At 38.3% G+C, this 14,411-nt stretch overlaps 1 protein-coding gene across 1 annotated transcript in view; it reads left to right on the forward strand.

The window, feature by feature from the left end:
* The window catches only part of TENM1 (teneurin transmembrane protein 1), a 703,022-nt gene that overhangs the window by 553,499 nt on the left and 135,112 nt on the right, over positions 1–14,411 (forward strand). The window contains exons 17-19 of the mRNA XM_045852186.1: positions 285–404; positions 7,459–7,720; positions 9,940–10,207. Of these exons, the coding sequence (XP_045708142.1) occupies positions 285–404; positions 7,459–7,720; positions 9,940–10,207 (650 nt within the window). The remainder of the gene's footprint in view (positions 1–284; positions 405–7,458; positions 7,721–9,939; positions 10,208–14,411) is intronic.

Here is a 14,411-nt window from a genome sequence, read left to right on the forward strand (position 1 = left end):
TAACAAAATGCTATATTAAGGAATTTCTAGTTACATTAGACAGTTTTAATAATATACGGTTAACTAAAAAATATCAGGATACAGAACTATACCAAGTATAATCCCAATTTTGATAGGTAAAGAAAATACACATACCCTCCCTAACATGTTATAAGTAGTTACTACTGGTTGGTGAAAGTGTTTGCTTTGTTAAAACTTGACTGTGTTTTGCAAGTTTCTCCAATTTGGCTTCCAGAATCTAGTTTCAACATGCTTTTATATTTGTCTTTGATTTTGTGTTGCAGGCGTGCCAGTGTTATTCGAGGCCAAGTGGTGGCCGTAGATGGAACCCCACTAGTAGGGGTGAATGTTAGTTTCTTGCACCACAGTGATTATGGGTTTACCATCAGCCGGCAAGATGGAAGGTAGGTCAATATTGCTGCTGACGATTGTGAGGGCCAAGTACCGACTTCTAGACCTGAGTAAAACTGGGCCTTGGGGGATATAATGTTTATAAGTCCATCTTCTAACTATATCTCAAAAAGTCACTGGTGATATTTATTTCCTGTATTTCCCACCTAAGTCTAACCAAATTTGTGTTCTAACCCTGTACTCATACTCTCAAGCCTTCTTGAAAACCTGGCCATATGGGAAGTTTTCTAGCCTTCGTGTAATTCCACTTATAAATCCAGCTTCAACATTGAGTGAGACAATGCAGGTAACAAAGAGGAAGCCCTGGAACACTGACACTGTTTTTCTGTGATAGCCTGAAAGGACTATAGGGATGAATGTGTCTAAAATGTTTCTTCCAAAAGTACACAATTCAGCAACATTAAGACATATTTGAAAAATGTGTCATTCCTAGACTCCCTCTTTTACTAGTAGCTGTAAGTGGTTGACAAACATGGTCAGCCTAACCAATTCCCTTGGTGTTTGTCTAACCATAATGATTTCACCTTCAGCACCAACCCCAACGTTACTGCTCTCTAAGGGATTCTCAAGGTTCTCTGAGACCTGGGAAGCGAGACTACTAAGTAAAATCTTTTCCACCTGGAGAAATATTTGCTCACAAAGAAATTTTTGTCTCTGTCATTTACACAGACATTTGTTCAAAACAGTTGTGTCAATAGGCCCATGTGTCCTGCTTAAAAGCACCTATTTGTGACTCACAGGAACATTGTAATAATGGCTTTGAAGTGCCCTAGTCTCCAGATGGCTACCCTTAAAATGACATACTCATAATAAGCCACTTCAGTACTCACATAAAGAGACCTACCTGTTGACTTGGAGCTTTATCACCGTGTGAGAAACGATCTCTTTTCAAGAACCTACGATCAATCCCTAACCACTTCAGAATTGTTAATTGTTCAACTAGGGCTATGCTGAATTAATTTTTTCAACTGCTTCTCAATAAAATGCTTATAAAAATAATTAGTTAAAGAAGATAATAAGAGAGAGTTTTAACCTACATGGTAAAACAAACTATTATTAAGACTTTAGTAAATTATATGGATTTTCATATAAATTATATTACATATTAAGTACTCATCTATTCATTATAACAAGCACAACAGAACTACTCTGGACGCACATAGTCTGAAAAAAATATATATATACACACACACTCTACACACTCACACATATATGTTGCTTATACATGTATACATCAGTATATTTCCTTTCAAATGTTCCATAATCGGCTTATTAGTAATTCAAATGGACCATTCTCCCAATTAGATTGAATGAGGGAATTTCAGTAGTTCACTCACCAGTAACTAGTACACAAAACTGGCATCTTCCTTGCCAGCATGTTCCACCATGTTCCAGAAAGTGAGAAATGGATTATTTATTTAAACAGGATATTCCCTCAGGGGCATTTGACTTCTCATGAAGAACTGATGGGCCCTTAGGTTTTTTTTAGCTTGTGTGCAAATGTTTCAGTGAATTATTTGATATTCACAAGAGAATGTAAAAGAAACTAGATGTCTAAAAAGTCTAAAAATTTGTTTGCAGTTCAAAGAAAACATTAAAAAGGGACATTTTCTATGTTTTTAGTTTTAATTAAAATGCCAAGACCCTCCTCCCTGAGCTCACTTTGAGAACTAGGTTTATGTAGAGGACAGATACTAGTTAGAGTCCCCTCTGGCAATAATTCTCCCCTCAGGCTCCACAAAGGGTGTCAGCATTCAAAATACATACCCCAAAAGCCAACCAGACTATCCCGTTGTCATCTCTTGGACATAAAATGACAGTGTGATGAAAGTTTCAATTTATATGTCTCCCCTTGTTGCTACCTCAGATTGAGTAAGTACATTTCAGAAGTAGCATAGCATAAGGGAGCTAGACCTAAGGGCAAAAGGACACAGAAAAGCTGAGATGAGCCTTCAGGTACTAGTAGGACACAGTGTGATATGCAAGTTGCTGTGAGACATGCAAGACCCTCTGTCTCCAATTCTCAGTCCCACTGGTCTGCCACTGCACCAAAGGGACCACTTCTTTTGGTTAAGCTATTGATTCTCTCAAAGTTCCTGTTAAATGCAAACACGTTGTATGGCATATGGAAATAATTACCTCCATTATCATCCATTTGCACAAATTAATTGACAACTTTCCCTAGAGAACCACGAAAAGTCTAGGTCATGAGACCAAAATGATGTATAAAAAGCAGAGGGAAAGATGGAAGTGGACTATAGGGCCCCCTGAAAGTAAGAAAAGAATAGATATACAAATTGTGAGGCATCAAAGAATCATAAAAGGAAAAAAAAGGACAATTCAAAAGACAAAGCAGATATATGTATGAGTATCTATTGTGTGCCAGGCATTTACATGAATGTTATTCTGTTTCATCCTCACAACACCGTATGAGCTAGGAATCATTATTATCCCCCTCCCCATTTGGCAGATGAGAAAACATATCCAAATGAACACAGCTAATAAGGGTAGAGCCCAAAAGTTTAACCCAAGTAATCAGGCTCTTCTGTGATTTAAAACCTTCAACTTAGAGAGCAGGTGCTCAGTTAAAGTGTTGAAAGAAAACAGTTTATAAATATTTCAGCTAGTGATAAGTCAAATAGATGATTCTTGAGAAGCCTTAAAGGTATCAAGAAGTTTGGTGGGAAGGCTGTAAGATGAAGAGAGGGTTCCCTTAGATTCTCCTCAAGGAAGTCTGTTCACTTAGGATACCATTGCAAGTCACAGGTAAGCATTTGCACAGCCTTCAGTAGTCTCCCATCCATCCATAGGGCTGGTCTCACCTATGAGTCATTGACAACAGCCTCCAAACTAATGTGTCCTCTCCCTTGGGTCTTTTATTCTCTCTCTCTCTTTCTCTCTCTCTCTCTCTCGCTCGCTCTCATCAACTTTATAGCCTGTTCTTTTTTAAAAAAAAAATTATTGTTGTTCAAGTACAGTTGTCTACATGTTTGCACCACCACTTTCCCCCATCCCACCCACCCCCACCTCCCACCTTCTTCCCCCACTTGGGCTTTATCCAGGGGTCCTTTATCCATGTTCCTTGACAATCCTTTCCCTTCTTTCCCTCATTAGCCCCTCCCACCTCACCTCTGGTTACTGCCAATGTATTCTTTATTTCAATATCCCTGGTTCTATTTTGCTTGCTTGTTTGTTTTGTTGATTGGATTCTACTTATAGGTGAAATCATATGGCATTTGTCTTTCACTGCCTGGCTTATTTCATTTAGCATAATGCTCTCCAGTTCCATCCATGCTGTTGCAAAGGATAGGAGCTTCTTCTTTCTTTCTGCTGTATAATATTCCATTGTGTAAATGTACCACAGTTTTTTGATCCACTCATTTGCTGATGGGCACCTAGGCAGCTTCTAGCAGTTGGCTATTGTAAATTGTGCTGCTATGAACTTTGGGGTGCACTGGTTCTTTTGAACTGGTGTTTCAAGATCCTTAGGATATAATCCTAGCAGTGGAATTGCTGGGTCAAAAGGCAGTTCCATTTTTAGTATCCTGAGGAAATTCCATACTGTTTTCCACAGTGGCTGCACCAGTCTGCATTCCCACCAACACTGCACTAGGGTTCTCTTTTCTCCACAACCTCACCAGCACTTGTTGTTTGTTCATTTGTTATGATGGCCTTTCTCACAGGTGTGAAGTGGTATCTCATTGTGATTTTAATTTGCATCTCTCTGATGGCTAGTGATGCTGAGCATCCTTTCATGGAAAAGTGTCTGTTCAGGTCCTTTGCCCATTTTTTAATTGGGTTGTTTGTCTTCCTAGAGTGGAGTTGTGTGCATTCTCTATATATTTTGGAGATCAAACCCTTGTCCGAGGTATTATTGGCAAATGTATTTTCCCATATGGTTGGTTCTTTTTTCATTTTGCTGATGTTTTGTTTAGCCATGCAGAAGTTTTTATGTTGATGAAGTCCCATTTGTTTATTCTTTCCTTTTTGTCCCTTGCTCTAGGGGACATATCAGTAAAAGTATTGCTACATGGAATATCTGAGATTTTCCTGCCTATGTTCTCCTCTAGGATTTTTATGGTATAGCTTGTCCTTAATGAGCCATTACAATAAAGATCATTTGTCATGGGGAAAATCCTAAAGAATTAATCATTTTGAGAGCATTTTATTTGGCATTGGAATGGTTCACATGGGTTTTTGGCCACAGATCCACCTTCCACCTCAATGGCATGAGTTAATCAGACAGTGTTTACTGTATGTAACAGTTCGGTGGAAAGAGAAGAAATTAGTCAGGGTTCTCCAGAGAAACAATACTGGTAAGAAAAAGGAGAGAAAGATGGAGATCTCAAGAAATTGGTTTATGTGATGGTGAGGATCAGTATATCCAAACACTAGGGAGAGCTGACAGACTGGAATTTCAAAGAAAAGAACTGATACTACCTCTGCAATCTTCAGACAGAATCCCACCCTCCTCAGAGAAACTTCAGTTTATTTCTGAAGGTCTTTCAACTAATTGAATGAGACCCTCCCACATTATCAAGGGTAATCAGCTTTAGTTAAATTAACCTAATTGTAGATATTAACCACATCTACAAAATACCTCAGCTGCAACACCTAGATTAGTGTTTAGTTGAATAACTGGGTATAGTTGTCCAGTCAAGATGACACAGAAAACTAACCATCACAGGAAGCCTAGGAGGAGTACTCTGGAAAACTTAAAAACCAGTGTCTGCCTATGGACACAGCTCATCAAAAGCTGGCCTAGAGTTCATCTGAACTACAAGAGAAAATATCTATACATTTAATAGATCAGTACATCTGATTTGAGAAGAAATTTAACATTTGTAAAGTACCTAATATATGCTTGACTCTTAAGTGTTCATGTCACTTACTCATTTACAGTAGTAGTTAAGTGACAGATCATATTAACCCATTGTACAAATGAGGAAACTGACATTCATGGATGCTAAATAACTAACTAGTCCAAAGACACAAAATTAGTATAGCAGAGCTGGGATTTGAACCCAAGTGTGTATGAGGTCAAAACCACATTTTTCCTGCAAAACAAGTAGTCTACCCTGTCTGCTTCATCTTTCTAGAAGTATGATTCCTAGCTATATATGTTCTTGTTTGGAGTTTATTTTTGTGGGATTTTGTTCTTGTTTGCCTGCATTTGTTTTTGTTTTCAAATAAATACGCACTTCAGTTTTAAGGAGTAAGGAACTAAGGTTTTGGTGAACAAGATGAACTTGCCCAAGGACACAGAGTTAAGTCAATGTAGAATGTGAACTAGAGGAAAGATTTCTTGACAAGTAATCTTGGATTTTCCCTACTGTACTTGCCTTAAACTGTTCCTGTATTATCATGAATTCAGCTTCTCTGTCTTAAACCGTAAGCAGTTTGTGCTTTCTTTTTTTAGTACAAACCGTGCAGTTCTTCAAATCCTCTTTTAGAAAGTACCTTAATATTACAGCTCCTTAACTGAAAAAGCAACATTAAACTATACAGTATTAGCTACCCTTTATTATTGCCCATTTATCTTTACCTGGAAGATTTCTGCAACAAGACACCATTGGTAATACTATGATAAATACAATAAATGTCATCTGAAAGAAGTGGTGAGAAATCCACAATTAACCTGGTTACCTCTCAGGGTATTTTATCATTAAAAAAGTGTTTTACAGAAAGAAGTCTTTTAATATAGGAATGACATACATCTCATGTGGATTTCAGTTGCTTTGAATATTAAGGAGCATCATATTGCCCTTTATCTGTTTTTAAGTTATAATGATAATTTATTATTATCTTACTTTTATATAGTATTTTATGCTTTTTGAATGCTTTCAAGCATGTTTTCTCAAAGACATCATTATACTTGAAAGAGAAGTAAGGTAGAATCATCTAGTGCAGAATAAACTGAAACCTGAATGTTATGCTCCAATGCAAGAGTCATGTCAGAGATGCTCTTGCAGGAGAGGCAGTCCTGGCTTGTCAGAGATATGGAGGGAGTTGTCAGCAGAGATGGACAGGTTCTATTATAGGCCATCTTACAAAAGACCACAAGGCTTTCTAGAGGGAACCAGAAATCCTAAATCTAGAGTTCCAGTGCAATCAAGAGCCAAAGTGGGTAGCCAGATGTGGAGGGTTCGGGCATGGTATTGTTCAAGCAAATTTCAGTGAACGACTCCCCTCTGCTGGCATCTTTCTCCAAAGTCCACCTCAAAGACACTGCCAGGCTTCTGACACTATGTTTGTGATCCTGAACCAGATATTTAATGTTTTGGCTCCTTACTTTTCTTGAGTTGCATTATGAGAATTTGGAGGGCATGAATAATGCATTAGATTAAAGATGCTACTGAATGTTGAAATGGTCATCTTTCAGTTAGTCTAGCACAAAGGGTAGCAGTGATGTCAGAGTTGGCTTTGCAGAAATACATGCAGTAGTTTTGTTTAAAATAGTACTAAATTGGTCTACTTAAGCCAGTCAGAGAGGGACAAATACCATATGATCTCAGTTATATGTGGAATCTAATGAACAACATAAACTGATGAACAAAATAGAAACAGAGGCATGGTCACATGGAACAGATTGACAGCTGTCAGAAGGGAAGGGGAAGTGGGGACTGAATGAAAGAAGGTGAAGGGACTAGCCAAAGTACATATATGTAGGACCCATGGACACAGACAATGGTGTGGGGATGGCCAGAGGGAAGGGAGGGTGAGGGTGCGGAGGAGGTGTACAAGGGGGAATGGGAACATCTGTAATACTGTACACAATAAAAATAAAGTTAAAAATAGTATTAACTTAACTTACAAATTCAGAGTAAATATCAACTGGTAACAGGAATTTTTTTCCAAAAGCCTACGGGATAAATGAAAAGAAGTCATCCATGACTAAATATTGAGCTAGAGGGAATTTATAAAATAGAGAATATGAATGAGTATAGTTGAGTTCCAAAAGAAGGAAAATACACTAAAATTATGTATTTTTAAACTTTGTTTTGGTTGTTCATCTGGTTAAAGCTGTCTTACAATTTTCCTTCTCAGCTTTGACCTCGTAGCTGTGGGTGGTATATCTGTTGTCTTAATCTTTGATCGCTCACCTTTCCTGTCTGAGAAGAGGACACTATGGTTGCCTTGGAATCAATTCATTGTGGTTGAGAAAGTAACCATGCAGAGAGTTATCTCAGACCCACCATCCTGCGATATCTCCAACTTTATCAGCCCAAACCCTATTGTGCTTCCTTCACCACTCACATCATTTGGAGGGTCCTGTCCAGACAGGGGAACTATTGTTCCTGAGCTGCAGGTGAGTACATTGACCTTTGAGTGTATAAAATCATAGTTTCATGGGGTGCTCAACCATGTATAATGGCTAGAGTCCTTTTCTGGTACTCCTGCCGGTACTATAATGTGCTGCCCTTCATTTATCAAAAGAAGCCTTCAAATATAATTTCCCTGGCACACATTTGCAAAGTGATTGGCCAGGGCTATAGGGTGCTATCTGTGGCCGTGGAACAAAGCAAGATGAACTAGCTGTCATGAGAATTAAACCCCAAATCTTGACCTAATGAACACTGTGCTCTACAGAACAAAGCTACCTGGCTCAGTTGTGATAACAGTATAATCAATAAGGTGGGACCATTTGTGCTTCTGAAGTGAAAGCTCTCTAAAACATCTAGTTTTCTTTTATTGTCAAGTTTTCATCCATTGTCATTGTTCTTAGAAGTCATTCCTCTTGTTTAGCTGAAGATAGTTTTCAAGGCTATGGGTTTTGTTTAAAACTTTGCTTTTGAGTGTTCAAGCTTTGTAATGCAAGGAACACATTTTTGAACCCTGATATTTTACAATCCCTGAAAATTTTTCTTTGTTGAGCCTTCAATATTTTCAGTTCAATATTAAGCCATTTGAATATCTGTAGTACAATTCTCTCATGACATTATAGAAACATGTTAATGGTAGTTAAATGTGGAAGCCACCAAAAATGGACTCTTAAGTCATACAGATCCAGAATCCAAAAAGCATACTCAAGAAGAAGTAAATGGACATTCTGGGATTGAATTGGTTTTTCTTCCACCACAATATCCCCACCAACTGTTAGCAGTGCCTATAGGATACCACTTAAGAACAGTTCACAAAAAATAGTGCTCTGCAGGAAAGGGAGTCTAAAGACTTGCCACTCCTGTCCCATTGTTTTTCCTTAGGAAGAAAGAAAAAAATTATTAAGTACTATACTCAAGTATTTAATGAGTACATTTGACTGAACGCCAGTCCCTTCACAGGCATCATTAGGAAGTATGGATCTGTTTCACCACAAAAGTTTTCAAACTGATCTAGGATTACAGGTTTCCTAGGGGAAGTGAAATACTAAGGTAGTAAGTGTCATGCTATTTTTCTCTGCTGTGCTTCTGCCACCATCCAAGAAGACAGAGCCAATGGACAGGTTGGTCTCAAATAGCTAATGTAGAGGAAGAAAAACTGGGGGATGAGTAGACAAGAGGGGTTTATGCCCTGAAAGAAAAGAATGACCAGAAATCCTGGACAATATGAGATACCAAGTGTTTAACAATTAGTTCTACTTTGTGCAGTAGTTTGGAAAACAGAAGAAGGGACAGGGTTCTGAGCTAAAAATGAATGAGTGCACAAAAATAGCCACAACTGTCCCTGTCACTTTCAGTGTTGGAACAGAATGAGCTCTTTCTTCAGCTGTATTTTGAAAGTTGAAAGTAATGAAATGAAAAATTTAGTTTTAGTGACCACTTTTGGTTGTATAACACTATCTGTGCTAATCAACAAATAAGTAATAGCAATTAATTAAAGAAGCCAAGTGGTATTTTCACTCTGGGACCAACACTTACTATAAAATCTGCACGAGTTATTGGGAGTTATTTGCTTTTCAGTCACAGTTGCCAACTTGGAAAAACTTCTTCCCAGCTATTGGTACATCTAGGCACAGAGAAATATGTAAGCAAAATTTGATTAAATATTTGGTCCTCAGGGTCATTCCAAAGCTCCAAAGAAGATGAGTTTGATGGCATCAGTAAAGATTAATTCTAGGGAATCCATAATCTCTGTCATAAAATATCGCTTGCTAGGCCTGCTCCTAGAGACCTTCCTCTTTGAGAGCCCAGCCAAAATGAGGATTACAGCCATAGTTTTGTGATATATTACTGAACACACCAAACAAGATTTTGTGTATGGGCATACATAAGAAAAAGACCATTTATTGGATCCCAAGTAATTTTTGGAACACTGTGGAAAAACTGAAATTGTACTTTTCACAGTCTTTCCTAGCAGGGACAAAAGGAGAATGAACAGTCCTCAGGATTGGCTAGATGTAATGTCGCCATACAGATTCAATGCAGAATTTGAAACCCATGGTCATGTAGCCTCACATAAATTCTAGAACAAATCTCAATAGCTGCCTGTAAGGTCTCTCCTTTGTCCAGTTTCTAAGCCAACAAAGCATGCAGTATTCTTGCCTACCTGTGACCACTGATAAGAGCCCATTTGGCTTTCTTATTTCAGGTTGTCCAGGAGGAGATCCGCATTCCTTCCAGCTTTGTGAGGCTGAGTTACCTGAGCAGCCGAACCCCTGGGTATAAAACCCTGCTACGGATCCTTCTGACCCACTCAACCATTCCCGTGGGCATGATTAAAGTACACCTCACAGTAGCTGTGGAAGGGCGGCTCACCCAGAAGTGGTTTCCTGCTGCAATTAATCTCGTCTACACATTTGCTTGGAACAAGACCGACATCTATGGACAGAAGGTTTGGGGCCTGGCAGAGGCCTTGGGTATGTCAAAATAATTCTATGTAAATAGCAGTGCGATCGTTACAAAACAGAAAGTACTAGTTGCATATTAATTTATATTTGGAATGATTATGTGTTTTCTTCTACATAAAGGATCTAAGGCTTTTTTTTTTCATTTAAACACTTTTTGGGGCCTATTTAGAGTTCCCTTCTAAACATTCTTGGTTCAACTGGTGTTAGGCCCCTTTTCATGATGACTGCATACCACTGTAATCTCACACTTTCTGACCTGTAACTGTCTCCAGAGCTGAATATTGCCTTCTAACTGTGACCTTTTGTGTGGCATTCTTTAGGCCATGTTTTTGGATTTGACATTTATACTGCTGTTTCCACATAGAAACTGCAAAATTTCAACTTACAGGCATCTTCACTTATTACCTTTTATGTCTAAGATGGTTAGACTCCATTAAATGGTTACTTTGGCAGGTTAAATAAAAAATCATCCTGTCTCCCAAGTCATTTTGATTTTCTGTTATCTGAAGACTTTAAAACCAAGAATCTTACAGATAGCAGAGACCTTAAGAGGTCCTTTGGGCCTACGGTTTCCACATATTTTGTTCTCTCAGACAAATGACATTTTAAAAAATGAGACTGATAAAGATTTGCCAACTTTTTTATTTTGCCAAGTAAGGCTATTTTAAAAAGAAATAAACCCACTACAATCTACTATCACCTACCATTACCATAATTTAATAAAGGAGGGATACTTCAACACTAACAAAAGGAATAGCCTGTCTTAAGAAATAACAGTAAGCAATCTAATACTGATACTCAGAGAGAAAAAGAAAGAGAGTGAGCAAGAGAAAGAGAGAGAGACACCAATGTCTTTATTTTCCTCACTCTGTACATGATAGTGCAAACTTCGTAAGGGACCTGACAGGTCTATGGAACTGCAGTTGGAAACCATTGTGCCTTCAGGCAGTATCTCAAGGAAACCACCCCTGGATAGATAGAAGACTATTTTTATAGTTCTCCAGAAGAGATGTTTTCATATCCTCCCTTGGAAGTGTCTATCATGGTACAAGTGCCATATAACTGACCTACATTTTTTCAGACTAGTGTGTGAATTTCCTCTTTCTTTCCAGAGGAAAACAGAGAGAAAACAAAAAGACTGGTGACTCTTCTTTGCCCAAGAGACCCTCATATATTTAAATAATTAACTCATCTCTGTTGGACTGTTAGTATGCAAGGAACACATTGTGTTTGCTTGTCCTCAGTGGGGAATCACTGTAAAGACCCAAAGGAAAGTAAGAAAGATCACTTCTGGAGCCAGGCCGCAGGTTTAAATCATCCCTTATCTGCTTACTAGCTAGTCAACATTGAGTAAATTACTTAATCTCCAAATGTTAAGTTTCTCCATCTATAAAATGGGAATCATAAAAAGAATGTTACTCATATAGGTTTTTATGATATGAGAATTAGATGAGGTGAGTAATGCAAAGTGCTTTACACGTGGTAAGCACTCAAAAAAGGTTAGTCACTGGTATGGTTCTTTCACTTTGGCTATGGCCAGCATATTGGGATCCAACGTATAAAACACAGAGTCTATGCAGGTATTTGCTACTGCAGCTTCTCTAAGAAAGGAGCAGTGAGTGTAACAGGTAAGCACTGTGTTAGATATTCTCCATTTGCCCTCCCTGCCAAACACACACAAACTCTTCTCTACCCAACTCTGTTATCTGAGAAGTTGGACTCCATGGGCTTCATGGCCTGTACTCCTTTGTGGTCTGCTTTCCCTTTTGATTGAATCAGTGGGCGGGCACCATCCAGAAACTGCAGGGTGGAAGAAACAGGTGAGAGCATCTCTTCCCACCCCCCTCTCTCTCAATTAGTGACTATATTAGATGATGGCAGCTCCTGTCCAGTAGCCCCTCCTCCAAATCCTCATGCCCTCTCTGGTCTTCTGTGTCATTATTTCCTCTCCCTCTGTCCCCATATGGTTACCCAGGGGTGTCGGTCTCTGTGTGATTCACCAGCCCTTGCCGATTCCCTTAGCTCTGCTCACACCTCTGTAAGTAATCCCTTCATTCAACTCGGGAGTGAACACTTGTGAACATGACATCTGATTCCTCCTGCAACCCTGACTGGTGCATATGCAAAGCCTCATAGGCTCCTCTGCAGGATATTTTCCTAAATGCTTTGCTTCACTAGAATAACCCAGCCTTCTTCTAACTTTTCTCCATAAGGCTTTGTTTTCCAATTCCTTGGGACCCTCCTTAAAATACCTGTGGTGTTGTTGGGGTTTTGTTTTTGTTTGTTTTTTTAAGTCTTTTTTTTTCCTTAAGCTGTGACACTTAGCAGTTTACCCCATACCCTCATGAAAAGCTGACCAGGACAATATCCAGCAGTTATTTTTTTGCTAGGGTTCACATAAATGCAGTTCAACCTTACTTTTTAAAAATAACAACTATATTAAGATGTAATTCACACATATAATTTCACCCATTGAAAGTGTACAATTCAGTGGTTTTTAGTATTTTCACAAGCCTGTACAACCATCACCAACATCTAATTCCAGAACATTTTCATCATCATCCCACAAAGTAACCTCACCACTAGTCAATCTCCACTCCTTCCCCTTTAGCCCCTGGCAACCACCAACCTCCTTTCTGTCTCTGTGGATTTCCCTATTCTGGATATTTCAAACGAACAGAATCATACAATATGTGTTCTTTTGTATGTGGCTTCTATCACTTGGCGCAATGTTTTCAAACCTAATCCATGTCATAATGTATGCCAATACTTCATTCCTTTTTATGACTGAATGATATTCCATTGTATTGATATACCACCTTTTTTGTTTGTCTATCCATCAACCTATGGACATCAGGTTATTTCCACTTTTTGGCTATTGTGAATACTGGTGCTATGGCCATTCATGTACAAGTATTTATCTGAATAGCTATTTTCAATTCTTTGGGAAATATACCTATGTAGAATTATTGAATCTTATGGAAATTCTATGTTTGACCTGTTGAGGATCTGCCAAACTGTTTTCCACAGTGTCTGCACCATTTTATCAACCTCACTTTATGCACAAAATGTGTTATAGCTCTTCCTTTTAAATACAGCCAGTGCTGAAGATTCAAAAATTTTCCTCCTTGTTGTAGTTAAGTACTCTTACTAACTCAGTTTCTAATGTCCATGGATGATTACATAAACAACTAAAACACAAAGAAAAGCAGACTTCCCAGTATACACACCAGTGATAAAGCCTCCATTCCTACTGTGTGCCTCTGTGTATAGGTTTACTTCTTATTTCTATAATTTATTCCTGGTTTAAACTTCCTCAAGCATTTGGACTTTAAAGTGGCCTTAATTGAAATGCTAAAATATATGTTGTGGGTTCCTTTTTAAGGCTAATAACAGTAATAAAAGCAAGAGTCCGTTGACCCACTCAGAAATATCCAGAGACCGGAGTGGGTGGGGGTTTCAGGGGAGGAAATGTTCTTTATGGTGTTTTCTGTGCACTTAAGGGACACATTTTTTTAGGGTACAGAAAGAAAACTGGTAAGGATCCCAAGGAAAAGCCAATATGATTTCAAATGTGGCACCTCAAATAGAGTGAGTATTTACCTTGTAGGAAATGTCCTGATAACTCGATCATGGTAAGAGGGATTTTATTTACTACCTAGGCCCCATTTCCATCTCCATGGAGACTAAGAGAATTTTCCCAACAGTGCTAAAGCATTAGAACAAGTGGTAGAATGACATTGGAGAATCTACTTCTCTGAAGATGGATTGTGAGCCCCTTAAGAATGCAACAGAAAATAAGTAGTTCAAATGATAAATGGATGGAAACAAAGGGATTAAGAATATTACTCTTTAGCTCGTGCCTTAATAAATATAATTTAAATCTAAACAAACAAAGAAGAAAACATTTCATTATATTTCTGGCCATATTTTATAATCACTTCACTGAGGAAAGAAGAAACAGACTCAATTTTGCACCAGATAGTAAAAATTGTGCCATATATAACACTTCTCAGATTTGCTTTAGATTCAGAAATCTTAGTATAGTCTTTTGGTAGGCAGAAGAATAGCCACCAGCCACCAAATATGCCTATCTCTGGAACCTGTGAATATATCATGTTATACATGACAAAAGAGAATTAAGGTTGCTAATCAACTGACCTGGAGATAAATTATCCTGGATTTTCCAGGTAAACCCAATGTCATCACGAGG

The sequence above is a fragment of the Phyllostomus hastatus genome, unplaced genomic scaffold (assembly GCF_019186645.2).
Source record: "Phyllostomus hastatus isolate PE091 unplaced genomic scaffold, TTU_PhHast_1.1 phas_contig_90, whole genome shotgun sequence".
In the NCBI taxonomy this organism is placed as follows: Eukaryota; Metazoa; Chordata; class Mammalia; order Chiroptera; family Phyllostomidae; genus Phyllostomus; species Phyllostomus hastatus.